The sequence below is a fragment of the Artibeus jamaicensis genome, unplaced genomic scaffold, assembly GCF_021234435.1.
Source record: "Artibeus jamaicensis isolate MK-2021 breed Jamaican fruit bat unplaced genomic scaffold, CSHL_Jam_final contig_414, whole genome shotgun sequence".
In the NCBI taxonomy this organism is placed as follows: domain Eukaryota; kingdom Metazoa; phylum Chordata; class Mammalia; order Chiroptera; family Phyllostomidae; genus Artibeus; species Artibeus jamaicensis.
This window is the reverse complement of record NW_026521822.1, coordinates 2,805,448-2,828,363: the sequence shown is the minus strand read 5'-3', so window position 1 is coordinate 2,828,363 and position 22,916 is coordinate 2,805,448. Positions and strand designations below refer to the sequence as shown.

General features: G+C 38.2%; 1 protein-coding gene across 2 annotated transcripts in view; it reads right to left on the bottom strand.

The window, feature by feature from the left end:
- Nucleotides 1-6,956: 6,956 nt before the first annotated feature.
- The window catches only part of NUFIP1 (nuclear FMR1 interacting protein 1), a 59,449-nt gene continuing 43,489 nt past the window's right edge, over nucleotides 6,957-22,916 (bottom strand). The window contains exons 9-11 of one of the 2 annotated variants that reach the window (XM_037155083.2): nucleotides 13,990-14,222; nucleotides 12,115-12,231; nucleotides 6,957-9,411 (exon numbers count right to left, since the gene is read on the bottom strand). In XM_037155083.2, coding sequence (XP_037010978.2) covers nucleotides 12,115-12,231; nucleotides 13,990-14,222 — 350 coding nt within the window. In that variant the 3' untranslated portion in view covers nucleotides 6,957-9,411. Of the gene's footprint in view, nucleotides 9,412-10,097; nucleotides 12,232-13,989; nucleotides 14,223-22,916 lie in introns of those variants that run through there. The other variant, XM_037155082.2, reaches the window with a different exon arrangement.

The window sequence follows — 22,916 nt, the reverse complement described above, 5'->3', positions numbered from 1 at the left end:
GCAAGGCCTCTTGGCAGGAAGCATGGCAAGGACCCATGGCTGGAGCTTCATGGCTAGAGCATGAAAAAGTACAAAGGCTTGAGCCACAGAAACTGAAGACCTCGTCAAGGAATTCAGTTTGTTGTTTCTTTGTTAAGTGTGCCAGTCTGGGTCTGTGGAGTCTTGGGGATGGTCTATGTTAGCAGTACCCAGTGTGGTCCCTGGACCAGCAGCAGCATCTCCTGGAAATGAACTGTAAGTAAATTCTCAGGCCCCACCCAAGACCTATAAGTGAGAAACCTGGGAGGTGCAGCCTGTTAGTCCATGTTTTAACAAGCACTTGCACGCACAATGGCCAACATCAGTGGTTCCCAAACCATTTGGCAACCCTAACCACTGGTGGAACTTGTTAAAAATATTCCTGTGCCACCCCACTGTTTCTACAAAAATCAGAATCTCAGGGTAGAAACCACCATTCAGATGATCAGCCTGGTTTGGGAGGCACTGGTATACATCAAAGTGATAGTGTCTACAGTGTCTGATGCAGTGAGCAACTAATTATCAAATGCTATTTTTCTCTTACCAGGTATTCAAGATTAAGTAAGGCTCTACAAGCCAGAATCAGTACATAATGTGATTAACATCTTCTGTCTTCTCGGGTCTTCAATATAAAACATTTTCTTCCACTGATTTTTTTGTAGACGTCTCCTTGTCTCACAGTCTCAGATCATCACATCCACCAATAAACGGTGAGATCTAGTAAGTGCTTATCAAATTCAAACTTTGTTATTTTAGTTGCATGTTAAATACCTGCTCTTGAAAACATCCCTGTTTCAAAATCTCAGAAAGTACCCAGTCTTATCATACAAATATGCATCTAATTCAGAATTTTTTACTGCTTTTGCAAGGAAATAAATTTCCTAGCATAGTGATTCAGCATTGTTTTAAATAGATATACACATAAATATCAGAGGAATTAAGACAATATTATGTTTAAAACAAAAAACAGGAAATACTTTCCGGGCTGAAAGAATAGATTATCATCCTAAGTTCATCTTCAAACAACAGCATTTTCAAAAAATTTTCCATCTTTTTCCATATCCTGGGATTTAGGCGGCCCATCTGCAAATATTTACTGGTCCACTGTAATAATAAACCCATTTACATAGCAATGTAAATAAGACTTTTTAAACTTTTATTTTCTAATACAAAAAAAGGAGTGAGCTCATTGGCATCATCTTAAAGTTTTGTAAATCATTGGGATTTCAAAATAATTTACTGATGACAATTAGAGAGGTTACACAGTCTACAGCAGGGATAACCAAAGATAGCTCATTAGGGCACAGCCAAAGTACTAAGAAAATCTGAGTTCATCTCTAAAAACTCATTATGTATATCATGATGATATACATAACCTACTACCTTGGAAAATTCCAGAAAACACAACTAAGCACACATCCCACAGCTGTCATAGTAATGACAGCATCACACATCATGTAGCCTCTGAAAAACACCACCATACATTCATAAAAGAAAGAAAAGTGAAAAAAGCAAATAATGTCTTGGAATTACAGAAATAGTTTTAATTTCACTGATCCTATGAAAGAGCCTATTACTGCAGAGATCCCTGGACAACATTTTGAGAACCACTGCCCTCAAAATGGCAAGCGATAATCCACCTTCCTTATTTCAAGTCTCAATACATTTAAAAAAATGTTTAATAAGAATGTAATTTGATATAGCCTTTTAAAGGCCATTTGACTTTTGAACCTCTTCCCTACAGAAATACTCACAGGTGCACACATACACAGAACACACACAGTGTGTGTATATCACTGTAAACTTAGTAGTGTTCACTGTAGCATCATGAACATTACAGAGAAAAGTTGGAAACAAATTTCCCCATAGGGAAATCATTTAAAAAGTGAAAGCATGCATAAATGTACATGCATGTATACATATATATGCACATATATTCATGATATATTGTCAAGTGAAAAATATACAAAGGAATATCTGATTTTTCTATTTACAAACAAAATTCTTATGAACATGTTTACATACTTGTAAATGTATGCACCTAAAAAATCTGGAAATACCAACTTCTGGTTAAGATGGAGGCATAGGTAGACACACTGTGCCTCCTCTCACAACCAAAAGAAGGACAATTTAAAAACAACTAGAACTGACAGAAAATTGAACTGTCTGGAAGTCTGACGTCCAAGGAGTTAAAGTAGACACATTCATCCAGACCGGTAGGAGGGTAATGGCAAAGCAGTGGCTGGCGGACTCTGGGCATGGAGATAGCAGATTGCAGAGGAGTGCACCACAGAAGGTGGCTGCCAGACAAGGCAATCCCACGTTTGAGCACAGATACACCAGGCAAAACTGGTGTACAAGACAGACCACGCAACCCAGGGTCCCAGCGCCAGGAAATAAAGCCTCAAAACACCAACTGAAAATACTTGTGGGGGTTGAGGTGCCGGGAGAAATTCCCAGACTCACAGGAGAGTTCGTTGAAGACACTCATAGGGTCCTAGAATGTAAACAAACACCCACACAGGAATCAGCACCAGAAGGGCCAAGTTTGCTTGAGGAAAGCAGGGGAAGTGACTGAAATCCAGCAGAAAGCAGAGCAAGCACCATTGTTCCCTCTCTGACCCCCCCCCACATATAGCATCACAACCCAGTGACTGGGTTGCCCCTCCCTGGTGAACACCTAAGGCTCTGCCCCTCACTATGTAACAGGTGTGTCAAGACAAAAAAAATGGCTCCAACAAAAGAACAAATCCAAGCTCCAGAAAAAATACAACTAAACAAGGAAGAGATAGCCAACCTATCAGATGCACAGTTCAAAACACTGGTAATCAGAATGCTCACAGAATTGGTTGAATTTGGTCGCAATTAGATGAAAAAATGAAGCCTAGGCTAAGTGAAAAAGAGGAAAATGTACAGGGACCCGATAGTGATGGGAAGGAAATTGGGACTCAAATCAAAGGAGTGGACCAGAAGGAATAAAGAAGCACTCAACCAGAAAAGAATTCAGAAACAAGAATTCAAAAAAAATGAGGAGAGGCTTAGGAACCTCCAGGATATCTTTAAACGCTCCAACATCCGAATTATAGGGGTACCAGAAGGGAAAAAAGGAAGAGCAACAACTGGAAAACTTATTTGAACAAAAAATAAAGGAGAACTTCCCCAATCTGGCAAAGAAAATAGACTTCCAGGAAGTCTAGGAAGCTCAGAGAGTGACAAAGAAGGTGAACCTGAGGAGGAACGCACCAAGGCACATCATAATTATATTACCCAAGATTAAAAATAAGAAGAGAATCTTAAAAGCAGCAAGACAAAAGGAGGCAGTTACCTACAAAGGTAACTTCTTGCCTGTAAGATCTCTTTAGAGAAATCAGCTGACAATCTTATGGGTACTCATAAGACTGTCAGTACCCATCAGACTGTCGGCTGATTTCTCAAAAGAGACTTTACAAGCAAGAAGTGGCTGGAAAGAAGTATTCCAAGTCATGAAATCCAAAGACCTACATCCAAGATTGCTCTATCCAGCAAAGCTTTCATTTAGAATGGAAGGGCAGATAAAGTGCTTCTCTGATAAGGTCAAGTTCAAGGAGTTCATCGTCACCAAGCCCCTATTATATGAAATGTTAAAGGAACTTATCTAAGAAAAAGACGAAAAACATGTACAGTAAAATGACAGCAAACTCACAATGATTAACAACCACACCTAAAACAAAAACAAAAACTAAGCAAACAACTAGAACAGGAACAGAACCACAGAAATGGAGATCACATGGAAGGTTAGTAACAGGGGAGTGGGAGGAGCAGAGAGGGGGAAAAGGTACAGTGAATAAGTAGCATAGATGGTAGGTAGAAAATAGACAGGGGGAGGGTAAGAATAGTATGGAAAATGTAGACGCTAAAAAACTTGTATGACACATGGACATGAACTAAAGAAGGGAATGTGGGTGGGAGGGGGTGTACAGGGTGAAAGGGGGGGGAAAGGGGGAAAAGGGGGAAACTGTAATAGAATAATCAATAAAATATATTTTTTTTTCAATCCAGAAATACATGCCAAACTGTTTTAACAGTGTTGTCTTTGGAGAATATGATGAGAAAGGAAGAGAACAAAACAAACTTCATGTTTTTATTTTACATACTACTGGATTTTTTGAAATTTTTACAATAAGCATACATTACTTTTGTCACTAAAAATAAAAAACTAACACGGGCCTGTGAACCAGAGGATCGCGGTTCCATTCCCAGTCAGGGCACATGCCTGGGTTGCAGGCAGGTTCCCTGCAGGTCAGTTCCCTGCAGGGGATGCACTAGAGGCAACCATACATTGATGTTTCTCTCCCTCTCTCCTTCCCCTCTAAATATAAATAAATAAAATCTTAAATAAATAAATAAAAATAAGGTAATTAAGAGACACAGTGACTGAATGTAATGTGGTATCCTGGATTTCATGAATCATCAAAAAGGACATTCATAAAAAAAAAAAAAGGTGAAATCCAAATAAAGCCTACAGTTTAGATTTACAAATTAAATAAAATTAAATAAAAACATACAAATAATCCGAAAAACATATATACACTAAACTGCAACCACTTGGCCCTGGAAATGATGACACACTTGCCAGTAACCAGAAATGAAGACTTCCAGGAACTGGAATGTGGCAAACTTCACGGAACCTTACAAAGGTCCTGAAGTGATGACGCAGATTTTACTGGGTGTGTAGACTTCTTGAAGCCTCCTGGGTCCCGAAGATCAATAGAAGACCTCTGTTGTTCTCATGAGAAGACCCAGAAGGTGTTCCAAACAGCCACAACCAGTGTGTCAGAGCATGTGCTGCGCTGCAGGGCACAAACTGTGGCAACAACTACAATGAACAGAATTTCAATTTGGGGTCTTCTGAGTACATCCTGAATATGTCTTCTTTATTACTCCATGCATTCAATTTGCTTTCTCCCAGTTTTGAGGGAGAAATAATCATTTGTTCCCAATGCCACTCCTAAGAAGCCTCCCAGTTGGCCATGCCAACAGGAGACTGTCTTGGAGCAAGTCTGCCCTCTGAAGCTCCTGCTTCCACCACAGTTGAAATGGCTCAACCCCTCCAAGCAATCATTCAATCAGTTTTAGCCTGGACAAATAGTTACTGGACAAAGGACATGAACAAAGCAACTTTCAAATACTAACTCAGAGTGTGGGCTGTGGAGGTTAAAAACCATCACTAGAGAAACTGCCAGGCCCTGCTCCATCAACAGGGCTCTCTCCCCTCACCTGAGAATGTTCTGAACACCTAGCAGCAGCAGCAGCGAGCTCCACAATACTTATCAGCAGCATCTTCACATTTAATTAAAATACATTGTCCATTTCATAATTCCAATGTCTATTTTAAAAAGATTGTATTTAGAGGACTTCCGCCAAGATGGAGGTTTAGCTGGATGTGCCTGCCTCCTCACACAACCAAGTTTAGGGACAACTAAATATTAGCATCACAAAACACAACCAGAACACGGAAAACTGAACTTTTCGGAAGTCTGCTAACAACAAATTCTTCAGCCTGACCGGTAAGGGGCGAAACCAGTGTCCGGTGAGGACTTACAAAGGAGGGCTCGGTCGGACCGGTGCGGAATCCGGCGCACGAATCCAGTCACCCGGGTTCCAAACCCAGGATTGGACCTGGTGAGCCGCCGAGCAGCCCACCGGGGGAGCGACACAGTGGGGAGGCGGTGGCAACGAGTTGACTGTGGTTGCCTGGTTGCGCGCGAGTGAGGGAGTGAGCGGTTGGACCAGCCCGGCGGCGGCAGCTGCGGCGGCGGTGGCGGCAGCGGGGCGCCATTTCCCGCTCTGACCACGCCCCCACATACAGCGTCACAACCCAGCGACCTGGGACTCCAAGGCGCCGCTTGTCCCACTTAAAGGGCCAGAACAGACCAAAAATGTCGCAGGCAGAACTCAAAGCCCCAGAGATAAATCTAAATGACGAAGAAATAGCAAAACTCTCAGACGCACAGTTTAAAACACTGGTCATCACCTTCCTCACAGATTTGGTGGATTACAGCCACAAATTAGAGAAACATATGGAGGCTAAATTAAGGGAAATGAATGGAATTCCACAGGAATCCCATAGAGATGAAAAGGAAACTGGGACTCAAATCAATGCAATGGTCCAGAAGAAAGCAAATAATGGACAAGCAGAAAAGAGTCAAGGAGCAAGAATTCAAAGAAATGAGGAGAGTCTTAGGAACCTCCAGGACATCTTTAAACGCTCCAATATCCGAATTATAGGGGTACCAGAAGGGGGAAAGACACAACCACCAGTGGAAAAACTATTTGAACAAATAATAAAAGAAAATTTCCCCAATCTGGCAAAGGAAATACACTTCCAAGAAATCCAAGAAGCCCAGAGAGTACCAAAAAAGTTGGACTCAAGAAGAAACACACCAAGGCATATTATAATTACATTAGCCAAAATTAAAATGAAGGAAAGAATCCTGGAAGCAGCAAGAGCTAAGGGGACAATCACCTACAAAGGAGTCCCCATCAGGCTGTCAGCAGATTTCTCAAAAGAGACCTTACAGGCAAGAAGGGGCTGGAAAGAAATATTCCAAGTCATGAAATCTAAAAACCTACAACCAAGATTGCTCTACCCAGCAAAACTTTCATTTAGAACGGAAGGACAGATAAGGTGCTTCTCAGATAAGACCAAATTCAAGGAGTTCATCATCACCAAGCCCTTATTATATGAAATGTTAAAGGGACTTATCTAAGAAAAAGAAGATAAAGAAACATGAACAGTGAAAGGACAACAAACCCACAGTTATTAACAACCACACCTAAAACGAAAGCAAACTAAAAGGACAGCTAGAGCAGGAGTGGAAACATAGAAATGAAGATCTCAAGGAGGGTTAGCAACAGGGGAATGGGAGGAGGAGATGGGGGAGAAGGTACAGAAAACAGGTAGCATAGACAGTAGATAGAAAATAGATGGGGGGGCGAGAATAGTTTGGGAAATATAGAACCTAAAGGACTTGAGACACATGGACATAAACTAAAGGGGGGTAATGGTGGGGTTGGGGGGGCAGGGTGGAGGGAAATGGAGGGGGGAATAGAACAACTGTAACAGCATAATCAATTCAAAAAAATAAATAAATTTAATTAATTAAAAAAAAAAAAGATTGTATTTATATATTTATTTTTAGAAAGACAGGAGAAAGAGAGAAAGAAAGACACATGGATATGTGAGAGAAATACCAATTGGCTGCCTCTCCCAGACCCCCAACCCTGGGGACCTGGCCCGCAACCCAGGCATGTACCCTGAGCAGGAATTGAACCAGGGACATTTCAGTTTGAGGAGTGACATGCAGCCAATTGCGCCACACCACTCAGGGCTTAAATGTTTATTTTTAATGAGAAAAATTAATAACTATAGTAAATACAATAAAAAAAGATGTCCAAAATATAATTTTCCAATATGGTAATTTTGATACACAAAACAAGGCACAGGTGGAATACACAGAATGATCTTATTATTATGTTATCTTAAAAAGTTATAGAAACTGTCTTATTAGATAGTTGAAGTCCTTACCTTCTTGAGATAGATACTGGAATATATAGGAATAAAATGATGACTGGGTATTTGCTTCAAAATAACCTCAGGTGGGTGGGGAGGGTGAAGAGGAATGGGTAAGTAATATATGAAAACAAGACTGGCCACAGATCAATAAATTATTGAAGCTGTATGATGCTCAGTTATTACATTACACTAGGGAATGTTACTTCATTACTCTCTAAACTTTTGCATATGTTTGAAAATTTCCAAAATAAAATGCTTTTTAAAAAGTCAGAAAAAAATTAAACAAAGAAGCTTACTTTAAAAACTGAGGAATAAAATGAATGAAGATATTCAGTTATGAGTCCAGACTACTTCTGACCTCTGCTTCAAATTCCTTGAAATGATATACTTTAAAGAACTGAAGAGTTACAACAGTGAAGGAATATAAGATTAAGGGTGATATTAGGATATCAGTGGTTTTGACAAACTCCTCTTAAGTTCCTTAGAGTGGTTCTCAAAATGTGGTCCCTCAGACAAACTTCATGAAAATTACTTGGAAACTCATTAGAAAGGCAAATTCTTAGGCCACATCCCAACCTCCTTTGGAGGTAGGGTTGTGCAATCTTACAAGAAACAAAAGAGGAAACCCTTAGCTCAAACCAGGCCCAGGGACAACAATCGCAGAGAGGTAAAACCAATTGCAGGGATACTCCAAGCTCAGAGTCAGCAGCCATGAAAAGTTGGAGGCCTCCAGTCGTGACAGTTGGTCCTAACCTTGCTCACTTCCTAAACCATGTGGTTGGTGGGAGTGGGAGCTAGTTCTGCCCAGGGAAGAAGAGCTCCACCATCAGAATACAGCACTTTGGCAAAGAGATTGGAGGATAGGACAAGAACCTAGCTCTTCTGCCCACTACCCATGTGGGTATTATTACAAAAGGTTTGTGTGAACAAGCTGCCTTTTCTCAAAGTAAATGTCTTTTGAAGAAAGAAAGGCTCATACAAATGTGGGAAAAATATACACCAACTACCAATACATTCATCAAGTGAATCTCTTTCACATGTAAGAATGATCTTTTAAGAACAACAAATAGCAATACAGGTAATTAGTAAATTGAACAAACAGAAGACTCACAATCAATGGGGGAAAAAAACAAGTAATTCAAGGACTAGGAAAAAAAATCTGAAAAATCTAATCAGTATCCTCAGCAATGTAAGGGTACTACGTTTATTTTAAAAACTTAGAACAAGGCAGCTATCTTGACTATTTAAAAGCAAATTACTAAACTTAAAAGCTAAATAATAACATAATAGACACACCTGACAAGGACTAATGATCTGGAAGACAAAGAAATCTTTCAGAACAAAGAAAAAAGATCAAGACAAAATAAAAGTTAACTGACAGAGGATCAAGTCAGGAGGTCCCATATTCACTTGATAAAAGTGCCAGAAAAACGAAGCATATAAAATGGTTAAAAAAAAATTTTAATCATTTAAAAACTGCCCTTAATCCAAGAATGGTAGAATTCTTCAAGGTAAAAAACAATGGGGTCAGTAGAATAAATGACAAATGTCCCACATACCCATACACCTAGGCACCCTGAAATTTTAGAACTCCAAGCACAAAAGTCCTAAAAATTTTTCATAAGGAAAAAAGAAAGTTTTTTACCAATAAACAGAGAGAGTCATATTAGTGTCTGACTTTTAATCAGCAATATTGGATGCTAGCAAACAATCATGTTACAATTTAAAATCTGAGGGGAAATTATTTTGAACCTAAGACCCTAAACCCCCCCCCCAGTTTTTTTAAGGTGTAAACATTTACTTACTTGAAGATATGTTGCAGTAAACCAAAAAAGTAACTGTGGGATAAGAGAAAAAGAGGTGAGAAAGAAAGGTAACCATACGCATAATGTTAAAACACACAAATCAAGATCACAGCAAATAATCTGAAACAAATTTCACAAGATTACCTGAGCAGAAGAAGAGGCCCAGGTGGGAAAGTGAAATGATGTTAAGGCTGATGACTTAACTGGGAGACTAAACAGAGAAAAAGGATGACCACTAAAAGAATAGCAGTTTAACCAGTTCCAAAGCACCAAGGAAAAACAAGAAGAAATAAAAACACCACTCATACCAATTAAAAGCTAGCTAAAAACAAGCACAATATGGAGAAAAATACAAAACAAGATTGCAGAAATAGTCCAAACAATTCAATAATTTCAATGAATATCAAGGGGTTAAATTACACAGACTCTAAACCTGAACTCCCAGAAGCTGTTTTGACTACATTAATAGAAAAAAATGTCAATGCAGAGTATATTGAGGACAAAAAAAGAACATTTCAGTTATAAAACGCACAAGTCACCAACAGTTTCACATGCTTTCAAATCTCAGAAATCAACTTAAGTGGACACTTAGGTAAGAATATAGAAGGTTTGAACAATTAAGCTAAATCCAAAAAACTTTGTAGTCAAAAATACAAAACTACAAAAAACTCATAGAATATTTACAAATACTGAGTATATATTCCATACACTAGATACCACACAAGTTATATTCTATCTGGTTGAAAATTTTAAACATATTTAAGTAAATCTTGAGTTAAATATAAAGGCAACTGAATCTGAAATTATCTATTAGAAACAAATAACAACTGTTACCCCCAGCTAAAGACTGTCGGACACAGCCAAAGCAGTCCTTCATTTATTAGAAGACAAAAATGCTGAAAATAGAACTTTGCACAATGCATCTTACAGTGATGACTGTCAGTATCTCTGGTGATACGGTGGTCTGTTAAAGTGGCCTAGGAGTCTGCACTCATTTATGAAGATGAGGCCTCTGCAATTTGCATGCTAGCCAGTGATAAACTGCAGACTACTACTGGTAAGTCATATTTTAGAGTATCAATTTATAATACTGGTTACTTCATCCTGATGACATGAATTGAGTTAGGAATCACATCTTTGAATAATACAAAAGTTAAACTGAATTTCTGAGGTCAGGCAAGGCCTTATTCATTTTTATATCTTTTTTTTTTTAATTTATCTTTAGAGGGGAAGGAGAGAGGGAGAGAAACATCAATGTATGGTTGCTTCTCGTGCGTCCCCTGCTGGGAACTGGCCTGCAGGGAATTGGCTTGCAACCCAGGCATGTGCCCTGACTGGGAATTGAACCGTGATTCTCTGATTCAGAGGCCTGCACTCAATCCACTGAGCTACACCAGCCAGGGCTTCATTTTTATATCTTTATAATCTATGCACAATGGTGGCACATGAGTAAGCACTCAACAGTATTACACGAACTGAATTAATACACCAAACAGATTAGTTTCCAAAATATGAGTCTCACTGAAGAAACAGAGTGAAACATAATAAAAAGGTCTTATGTGGTTAAAAGGTTGGGAAACACTGACCTAAACATGAATTTTCACCTCAGGTCTATAATGCAGTGCTGCACAACAGGTGTCCAGGGTTAGGAACAGGTAGGATCTTACAGACATAGAAAAGCAACAAGAGGGCTGAGAGCTATGATCAGCTTTCTTGTCTCCCTTCTTGCAGGCAAGATATCCATGGACTTTGATAACCACAATGTCAGATAAAATTCATTTTTCAACTATAAACACAGACTAATTTTTAAAAACCTAGCCCCTTTTAGCTGTATGTCAAGAGAGTGGGACTCCAGCTCTAGCAAGCACAAGTGACTAGAACATAAAATTAAAGCCTCTGTATTATAAAAGACAAAAAAAAAGCTCAGTAGCTTTTATTTAAAACATTTAAAAAGGATTCAATTATCTTCATAGGATGAACTTTAACTAAGCCTAAAACTAAGGTAACTATTTCACAAACTTTCTGCTATAAGAAATCAGTTGAACCTCATCAAGTACTATACTTTATATACTTTCTCACAAGGAAATAAAAAAGGTCCAATTCTGAATCATACCAAAAACAAGCACTTTAATTGAATCTAAGCACACACAGAGGCTGTATCACTATTAATATTTCCAATGTTCAATATTTGAGCTACTGAAGCAATAGGTGAATTTCAAAATGTTCTTTGAAATAAACAAAGAAAGTTTAAATTTCAAGACCTTCTAATTATATTCATTTAAACTGGTTTACTTTTAAAATATTTCCTGAACAACGATTCTTCCTTTCCTGCATTAAAAATAAAGTAACTGTATGTCTCTCTAATCTATAGCATTGCTCAGCTGAATGAAACATTTTTAAAGCTTTTTTCATCACTACTAAACAAGTATCTTCAATTCTTAACTGGTTCAAGAGCCCATTTCCTTACATGACAGCAATACACACAAACATATACAAACAAAAAGAAGAATTCTGCCAGTAAATATTATGCTCGATCCCAATAATAACAGATATAGTCTAAAAAATCAGTTATGTATTTATTTGCATAAATTCAAAAGAAAGACTTGAAAAATCTAACATAATATCATATGAAGCTTACAATTTAATTACTAATCCAGTTTAAAAATAAGTTTTCCTCCACTAATGCGAGGATGGCATTATTTTACATGCTTCAGTTATGAGTAAAACATTACACACCTACACAACTTCAGTTTTTGTAGAATTATCATTAAGTCCAAAAAAGTCTTTTTTGATGATGTACTGAACACACTGCAAAATCACATTTCTTTCATGTCGAATGTCTGGAGCTAAAAGCTAAAAAACAATAAATACAAAGATTAGGTAGTAAATAAAATATATCCGACAAATACAATCTAAAATATTATGTGTCCCTTCCTCAAATGAAAACACAGATCAATAAAGATATATATTATATTTACTAATTATTTTGCTAAAAAATATGCAAGAATATTTCCTTTTAATTTAAAACTTGGAGCCCTCTCTAGGAATACCTAACAAGGGACAAGAAAAATAGGATTAAAAGTCTGCTGTTCTTTAATCTAAAAACCATGTCAAAGAGGACCCTACCAAAACCAAATCTATAAATAGTATAGAAATTGATAAGTAGATACAGTAATGATAGTAATGAAACTAGCAGTTAAAAATCTCAATATTCCTGGACTTTTATAACTTCCTATCATTGTGCTTATTGTAATAAAAAGAAAGCTAAAAACCCTAGTACTTAGAATAAGTACATAACCAAGGAGTCACATGTGCAATACTTTTTTTTTTAAAGATCTTATTTATTTATTTTTAGAGAGGGGGGAGGGAGGGAGAAAGGGAAACATCCACTGGTTGCCTCTCACACATCCTGCAACCAGGGACCTGGCCCACAGCCCAGGCAAGTGCCCTGACTGAGTCGAACTGGAGACCTTTTGGTTTGTCAGATGATGCCCAACTGAGCCGTACCAGTCAGGGTGCCATTTGTCAAAAATATAAAGTGACCTCAATTTATATGCTGATGTTATCAATGTAGTTTGGAAACATCATATAAAAACGTTCAGTGGAAAGATGATTTGCCCTTATATAAGGTAAATATTTTTTAATGCAATTTACTTTATAAAGCATTGAAATTTACAAAGCAGAAAAGCACATTTCAGATCAATTTTAATCACAAACAACTGTGTCTACATATAACCCTCACAGAGGGTAGCCACAGAACACTTTAGCTACAGCACAAGCACTTATCTGACAAGGCAAAACCAGACTTTTCATAGAACATCAGTAGTTTTACAACTCCACTAAAAAATCTGGAATGTTTTTATTTCTATCACTCTTAGACATGAAAGCCTTGGATTTTTTTTTTTAATAGCTTCATGTCCATTACTTAGAATCAACAGATGCATTGGTTCCTCTTTATAATTTAAAGATAACAAATTTTTTAGCATACCACACTGAGAATAAAGCCGATAATGCACAAAATAAATATATAAAAACCCTTTTCTCCTTTGAGCCTGCCAATTGTATTTTACTGTGCTTTCGATGAAAACTTTAGTAAACTTTTCGATGAAAATTTTACTGTGCTTTCAATGGAGACCTTTTGGTTTGTCAGATGATGCCCAACTGAGCCGTACCAGTCAGGGTGCCATTTGTCAAAAATATAAAGTGACCTCAATTTATATTCTGATGTTATCAATGTAGTTTGGAAACATCATATAAAAACGTTCAGTGGAAAGATGATTTGCCCTTATATAAGGTAAATATTTTTTTAATGCAATTTACTTTATACCTAAATACATACTTTTAGGTCGTTATACCTAAATACATACTTTGTAACCAATCTGTTAAACCAAGATTCTTTTATTCTAAGTGGTTTTGAAAATTATAGTTCTGTATTTACTGAACATAAGCTAGAGGCCAAATGCAGCCTCAGAATTAAGATACACAGATGACTTTTCAAAGACCTTTTTGTCTTGTGGTTACCTTAAAATACACACGCACAAACTCAGTGGCTCTATCTCCACGATGTGAAAAGAACACAAATATTAGAATGTGAAGAAAAAAATCATTTACCATTTCCAGGAGATATGGATGATGTGTTCTTGGTTCAAATAATGGATGACAGTTGTGATAATCTTTTTTCCTGTTAGGATTTGTCTTTTTGAAACTTTTCTTTTGACTCTTAAATTTGGCTTCTGAGAAAGTTCCAACAGTTGCTTTAACATCTTGACTTGATCTTTTAGGAGTATCGCCATGAGGAATCTGGTCTTCCGCCAGAACATCTGCTTCAGTTTTAATGGGAGCTTCTAAATATGTGTAAGAAACAAATTCAAAAATTGAAAACAAAAAACCAGGTTACCCTTCTAAAAAATAATAACAACAAACCCATAATAATTTCCCCCAGCCATAATACTGGCTTCTTATTAATAAAATCTAGGCATTTACAATGTATTACAGTATTTTTTAAAACTGTGAGTTATTATTGCCAAGACTTGAGGAGATTACCTCGAAGAGCTACAGAAAGTGAATGATCCCTGTGAAGTGATCCCTATGAAGGATACCAGAGGGAAACTTGGATCTACACAAATGAAGAATGAAGAGTGTCAGAAACAGTCATTTGTGGATACACAAAAGACATTTTTTTCTTGTTTATAAGTTTTTTAAATAGGTATAACTCATAAATTGGTATTTGCACTGCCCTAAAAAAACAGAATTAATCCAAAGGCAGTAAGAAAAAAATAGAACAAAAACAAATGAGACAAAAAGAAACAAACCATTATCAATAATTATATATAAACAGTTTAAACACCCTAGTTGAGATCAGATTTGGGGTAAAAGAGTAACAAGTACATGATGTCTACAAAAAAAGAGAAAAGAACACCAACCTTCAAATGATAGGTAGTCCTTGCTTTACACAATTTGAACTGAGATTAAATCTTAGGAACAGTGCAAACCAAGGAAGAGTGCAAATCTTAAACCAAGGAACAGTGCAAAGCAAAGACTGCCCATATCAAGTCACAGGTTAAAAGTAAAGGATGGAAGAAGACATCAAGCATACACCAATCATTAAAAAACTGGATGGCTATATCAATACCAATGGCTATAACAAAGAAGAGTTCAGAACAGGGACTATCACCAGGGACAAAGAGAGACAGTTCATAATGATACAGAAATCAATTTGTCAAGAATACAGAACAGTAACAGCTATTAACAGAGTGTCAATATACACGCAGCGCCTTGGCTTGTGTGGCTCAGTTGGTTGGAGCACCTTTCCAGAAACAGAATGGTCATGCAGCTCAATTCCTAGTCAGGGCACATGCTGGATAAGTCCCCACTCAGGGCACTTTGGGGAGGGAACGGATGGCTATTCCTCTCACTTATCTCTCCCTCTCTCTTCCCCACCTCCCTTGCTGGAATCAGTGGATATATCCTCGAGTGAGGATTAAAAAAATATATACATATTCAACAAAATCTCACAAAACTGAAGGAGAAGTCTATTATTAAGGTTGGAGACTTGAACACTGTATTCTCAATGATTGAAGAACAATTAGAAAATGAACAGGAATATAGAAGACCTGAGTGAGTATCACTAACAATCAACTCAGACTGACAAAGGATGTTTGAGTCATCAAATTCATGAAAACATTCACCCTGTATTGGGCTATAAAACAAGTCTCAATTAAACAGAAAAAACTGAAAGCATGTAGAAGATATTCTCTGAACATAATAGAGTTAAACAGCATACTTCTAAATAGCTCACAAGTTAAAGAACAAATCACAAGCGAAATCAGAAAAATATTTTGAAATAATGATAAAACCATAATATGTCAAATTTACGCAATACAACTAAAGCAATGCATGAAAGCAAATTTACAGCTTTGAGTATTCATATTAGAAATAAAGAAAAATCCAAACTTAATGATATAAGCTTCCAGTATAATGAGGTAGACAGTGAGAAGGTAAGAAATAACAAGACTGAAAATCAATGGATTAGAAATACACAATAGAGAAAAATCAACAAACCCAGAAGTTATTTCCTTAGCAAGATTACTGAAATTAATAAATACTTAGCAAGACTGATCAAGATTTAAAAAATACCAATTAATAATGATGAATCAAAGAAGGAACATCACTACTTATCCTACAGATGCTATAAGAAAATATTATAAACAACTTTATACCAATAAAATAGACAACTTAGATAAAACAAAAAAATTTCTTTTGAAAGACACCATTCACAAAAAATTACTCAAAGCCTGGATGGTGTGGCTCAGTGGATTGAGTGCCAGCCTGTGAACCAAAAGGCTGCTGATCTGATTCCCAATATAGGGCACCTGACTAGGCTGTGGGCCAGGTCCCCAGCAGGGGGCATGTGAGAGGCAACCACATGTTGATGTTTCCCTCCCTATTTCTCCCTCCCTTCCTCTCTGCAAAATAAATAGATAAAATCTTTAAAAATAATGACTCAAGAAAAAATAGAAAATCTGAAGAGAGTTCTGGCCAAGATGGAGGCTTACGTAGAAATGCTTAATTTCCTCTAACAACCAGAAGAAGGATAACAACCAATCTAAAAGCAGAAAACAACTAAAACTGCCAGAAAATCAAACTGTATGGAAGTCTGACAAAAAAGAGGTCAAGAAACATTCATCCAGACCAGTGGGAGGGGTGGAGCAAAGCAGAGAGGATGCATAGCAAGGTGATGGACCGGGTGATAAGAGGTGGAGGCCAGTGGACCACATGGTCCCACATTCTCATGTGGATAAACTGCGAGGAACAACTAGGCACCGAGACAGACCATGAAACCCTGGGTTTCAGCACAGGAAAATAAAGACTGAAAACACCTGGCTGTAAAATGCTGTGACAGTTCCTTGGGTTTTTAAGGTGGAAGATACTCCCAGCCTCACAAGAGTCTATTGGAAAGGCCCACGAGATCCTAGAAAGTACATAAACCCACCCACCTGGGAACCAGCAACTGAAAGGGCACAATTCACCTGTGGGAAGTGAGGGAAGTAACGGAAAGTGGGGCGAGAGCCAAACAAGTGGCACTGTTCCCTCTCTCACACCTCCCCCACATATAGCACCACAATGGAGCAAAGAGGGCTGCCCTGCCATGGTGAATACCCAAGCTTCCACCCCTTACAACATAACAGGTGTGCTGAGACAAAGAAATATGGCCCAAATGAAAGAACATGTCAAAACTCCAGAAAAAAAACTAAGCGATGAGGAGACAGACAATCTATCAGATGCAGAATATAAAACACTGATAATCAGGATGCTCACAGAAATGGTTGCATTCAGTTGCAAAATAGAGGAAAAAGTGAAAGCTATACAAGGTGAAGTAAAGGAAAACACACAGGGAAGCAACACTGAAGAGAAGGAAACCAGGACTCAAATCAACAGTTTGGACCAGAAGGAAGAAATAAACATTCAACCAGAACACAATGAAAAAACAAGAAATCAAAAATATGAGGAAAGGCTTAGGAACCTGTGGGACAACTTCAAACCTTCCAACATCTGATTCATAGGGGTGCCAGAAGGAGAAGAGCAAGAAACTGAACACTTATTTGAAAAAACAATGAAGGAAAATTTCCCCAATCTAGCAAAGGAAATAGACTTTCAGGGAGTCCAGAAAGCTCAGAGAGTCCCAAAGTTGGACCCAAGGAGGAACACACCAAGGAACACCGTAATTACATTAGCCAAGATTAAAAATAAGGAGAGAATCTTAAAAGCAACAAGAGAAAAGGAGACAGTTACCTACAAAGGAGTTCCCCTAAGACTGTCAGCTGATTTCTCAAAAGACACCTTGCAGACAAGGGGCTGGAAAGAAGTATTGTAAGTCATGAAAGGCAAGGACCTACATCCAAGATGCTCCATCCAGCAAAACTATCATTTAGAATGGAAGGGCAGAAAAGTGCTTCCCAGATAAGGTCAAGTTCAAAGAGTTCATCATCACCAAGGCCTTACTATATGAAATGTTAAAGGGACTTATCTAAGAAAAAGAAGAGGAAGAAAAATATGAACAGTAAAATGACAACAAACTCACAACTATCAACCACTGAACCTAAAGAAGAAAAATAAAAACAAACTATGCAAACAACCAGGACATAGCATCACAGAAATGGAGATCACATGGAGGGTCATCAGTGGGGAGCGGGAGAGGGATAATGGGGGAAAATGTACATGGAATAAGAAGCACAAATGTAGCTATAAAATAGACAGGGGGAGGTTAGGAATAGTATGGGAAATGGAGGAGCCACAGAATTTGTATGCACGACCCACAGACATGAACTAAGTGGGAGGGGAAATGATGGTGAAAGGCAGGGTGCAGGGAAGAGGGGAATAAGAGGGAGAACAAATGGGACAACTAGAATGGCATAAGCAATAAAATACATTTAAAAAAAGAAAATGCTACTCATTGATATTTGCTTTGCTTTGTGCAGGGTGGGGCCAAGGGAGGTTTACAGTTGTATGGAAAATAATACAATAAATAATAAGTAATAATACCAGAACAAACTCTGTTTGCACACTCACCACTGTAAACTTACTTTTGCCCACCCCTATATATCTTAATGATTCTGACAGCCCCAGAACCAGGCATAGTCTCTTCTTTTACTTCTTTCTTGAGGCACCCTTTCCTTGTTTAATACCAGAAAATCACTACTCATGTTTAAGATCCACTATACACTTTTGTTTTAATCCCTAAATTGAGATAGATCTTAACTGTAAAGATATAATTGTTAACATCTGTGAGATTTAGACTGCTCCTCTCCATTTAGAATACACCTAAATAACCAGCCTTCTAAATGCTGTTAATGATTCAGAGAAGGCCCACTTTATTTCCCTCATTTATTTATTCCAAAGTCCCTCTGTGTCAATACCCTTTCCATAGCCCAGAATATTGAAAGCTACAAATTTTCTAGTGACCTGTAGCCATACTTATATCTTACAAAGTAGATTTCAAGACAACAAAGATAACAATAGACAAAGAATGACATTTTGTAATGATAAAGAGACGCTACATCAAGAAGACATAGTACTTTTCAATAAATATGCTCATAATCAGAAAGCCAAAGGGAGAAAAGTTGGAGACCTAAATAGTCCATTGACAGCTGTAGGCAGATCATCAAAACAGAAAATCAATGAATATCAGCCTCAAACCCTGACCACTGTGTCTCACTTGATTGGGCATCATCCTGCAAGGCAAAAAAGATCACCAGTTCGATTCTCGGTCAGGGCACATGCCTAGGTTGTAGATTTGGTCACCAGTAGGGTATGTGTGAGAGATGGCTAGTCAATGTTTTTCTCCCTCTCTTCTCCTTTCTCTATAAATAAATAAATAAAACCTTTAAAAAAAATCAGCCTTAAATGAATCAGTAGACCACATGGACCTAATTGACATTTAGGAGCCTTTCGTCCCTGATCATCAGCTTATATGTTCTTTCCAGGGTATACGAAACATTCTCAAGACTAGACCATATATGCTGGGTCACAGAAAAAGGCTCAACAAATTCAAGCATATTCTCTGACCACAGTGCTTTGAAATTAGAAATCAACTCCAAAAAGGAAGTAAAGAAGTCTACAAATATGTGAAGGTGGGACAATATACTAATATAAATTACTGGATCAAAGAAAAAAAAGGTGATGTCAAAAGATCTACAGAGATGAATGAGAATGACAATACAATGTATCAAAACCTCTGGGATGCAGCAAAAGCAGTAATAAGAGGGAGGTTTTTCATCATTATAGACCTATCTCAAGAAGCAATAGAAATCCCAGATAAATAACCTGACATTACATTTTTTTAAAAGATTTTATTTATTTTTTAGAGAGAGGGAAGGGAGAAACATCAATGTGAAAGAGAAACACTGACTGGTCCATGCACACACCCCGACTGGAGACTGAACCTGCAAGATATCAAAATCTGGCAAGGATAACACACACACATACACACATACACACACACACACACACACACACACACACAAAACCCTCTACAGACTGATAGATGGCAGCAGAGGTAAACACAGTTTGCCTTCTCACACAACCACATCAAAACTGCAACTAAACTACAGAAAAATCATCACTCAGAGCTGTCAGAAATTGAGTTGAATGGAAGACCAACAACTATACAACTAAAGAAACCACATCCATCCACAATGGTAGGAGATGCAGAGATGTGGAGACCTAGAACCGGTTGGTCTCACAGCCACATGTGGTAGATAAAAACTTGGTAGGGAATCTTAGGAGTGAGGGATCCCAACCCAACACCAGGCCCCTCAGCTCAGGGCTCCAGTATCAAGAAGATAAACCCCCATAACTTCTGGCTATAAAAACCAGCAGGGTTTTAGTTGGTGAAGGAACCACTGGATTACCAATTGGTTCCTCATAAAGACTCTGCACCTTGACTTACATTCACTCCCAGTGCTGAGATCCAGCACTGGGGTAGCAGTTTGAAAGGTACCAGTGGCATAAAAGGAGGAACTGAAGTGTTTGGCGTCAGGGCAAGAGCTGGGGGACAGCCTTCCCCCAGACAGAAAGGCAGGCAGAGCCACAGAACTGAAAGAAGGGGCCATATCTGAGACTCCATCAATCTGGCTCACACAGTTTGCTCTATCCTGGTAAATCCCTAAGGTTCTGCACCACCCAACTTACAGCCCACCCAAGCTGTTAAAAGGGGCCTTTTCATATGAATGGGTAGTTTCAGCTCAGGCTTCACACCTTCCTAAATTTTCTCAAACAAGCAACAGCCAGCCTCAGTGACTTCCCAGCCCCATGTACTTTTTGGCTAAGCAACCCCAAGACCGGCACTAGCAGCAGCCAGCTTTGGACCAGTTTGGCTTCACCTGGGAACCTCCGAGCCCAGCACAAGTAGCAGCCATCTACAGACTACTTTGTAGCTCATGCTGGGTGGCCCTGGGCAGAATACAAGTGGTGGCTGACCCTGGCCTGCACCACCTGGGCAACCCCAGAGCCTGTGCACCCAGTGGACAGGTACAGACCACAATGGAACATGACCACCCTACACCCTGCCCCTGCAGAGCTGATCCTGCACAGAGGGTGGAGGTGGATGATCAGTAGTCATAGCCAGTCCTCGAAGCTCACTGGCCTGGGTAAATCCTTCCCACTGATTTGCCAACAGCAATCAAGGTTCACCTACAAGAAAAGGGTGTACTCAGCCCACACAGAGGGCACAACTTAAGTTCCCAGCTTAGGTGATAGGGGAGGCTGTTTCACTGAACCCTACAGGACACCTACTACATTAGGCCACACTACCAAGACACAGAGTCAAAGCAGTTTTACCTAATACATAGAAACAAACACAAGGAGGCTTCTAAAATAAGACGACAAACATGACCCAGATGAAAGAACAGATCAAAACTTTGGAAAAAGAACTAAACAAAATGGAGAAGAGCAATCCATCAGATGAAGAATTCAAAACACTGGTTGTAAGAATGCTCAAGGAACTTAGTGAGGACCTCAACAACATAAAAAAGACTCAGGCAGAAATAAAGGATATGCTAATGGAAATAAAGAACAATCTACAGGAAATCAACAGTAGAATGGATAATGCTAAGAATAAAAGCAATGATATGGAACATAAAGAAACAAAAAACAACCAACAGAAAAAACAAGAAAAATGAACCCAAAATCATGAGGATAGTGTAAGGAGCCTCTGGGACAACTTTAAGCATTCCAACATTTGCATCATAGGGGTGCCAAAGAAGAACAGAAAGAACAAGAAATTGAAAATCTATTTGAAAAAATAATGAAAGAAAACTTCCTTAATTTGATGAAGGAAATATACATGCAAGTCCAGGAGGCACAGAGAGTCCCAAACAAGATGGATGCAAAGAAGCCCACTCCAAGATACAACATAATTAAAATGCCAAAGGTTAAAATAAGAGAGAACTTTAAAGGCAGCAAGAGGAAAGTAGTTAATTACCTACAGGTGAGTTTTTCTAAGACCGGCATCTGATTTCTCAAAAAGAAATTTTGCAGGCTAGAAGGGATTGGCACGACACACTCAAAATCATGATAAGCAGGTACCTACAGCCAAGATGACTCTATCCAGCAAAGTTGTCATTTAGAATCAAAGGGCAGTTAGAGACCTTCCCAGACAAGAAAATACTAAAGGAGTTCAGCATCACCGAACCATTATTGTACAAAATGTTAAAGGGACCTATTTAAGAAAAAGAAGATCAAAACTATGAACAATAAAATGGCAACAAACATATACCTATCAACAATTGAATCTAAAAATAAACTAAGCAAACAAGAACAGAGACAGAATTATGGATTGGTGACCATATGGAAGGTGACCACATGGAAGGTGGTTGGGAAGAATGGATGAAGAGGTGAGGGGATTAAGAACAAATAGGTAGTTACCTAATAGCCATGGGGATGTAAAATAAAGTACAGTATAGGAAATGGAGTAGCCAAAGGACTTACAAAGTCATGACCCATGGACATGAACAATGGTGTGTGGATTGCCTGAGGGACTGTGGGGTGCTTAATGGAAGGTAACAAAAGGGGGAAAATTGGTACAATTTTAATATTATAATCAATAAAATATAATCAAAAAAGGAAAAACAAAAGATAAAAATCATATCTTATCAATAGATGCAGAAAAAGCAGTTGATAAGATACAACATCCACTGATGATTAAAACACTCAATGAAATGGGTATAGAAGGAATGTACTTCAATATAATAAAGGCCATATATATGAAAAACCCTCAGCCAACATCATACTCAATGGTGGAAAACTGAAAGCTTTTCCTCTAAAACCAGGAAAAAGACAAGCATACTCACTCTTACCTCTCTTATTCAACATAGTACTGCACGTATTAGCCAGAGCAATAAGGCAAGAGAAAGATATAAAAGGCATCCAAATTGGGAGTGAAGAAATAAAAATATCACTTTTGCAGATGACATGATTTTGTATACAGAAAACCCTAGACTCCACAAAAAAACTGTATTAGAAACAATACAGTAAATAAG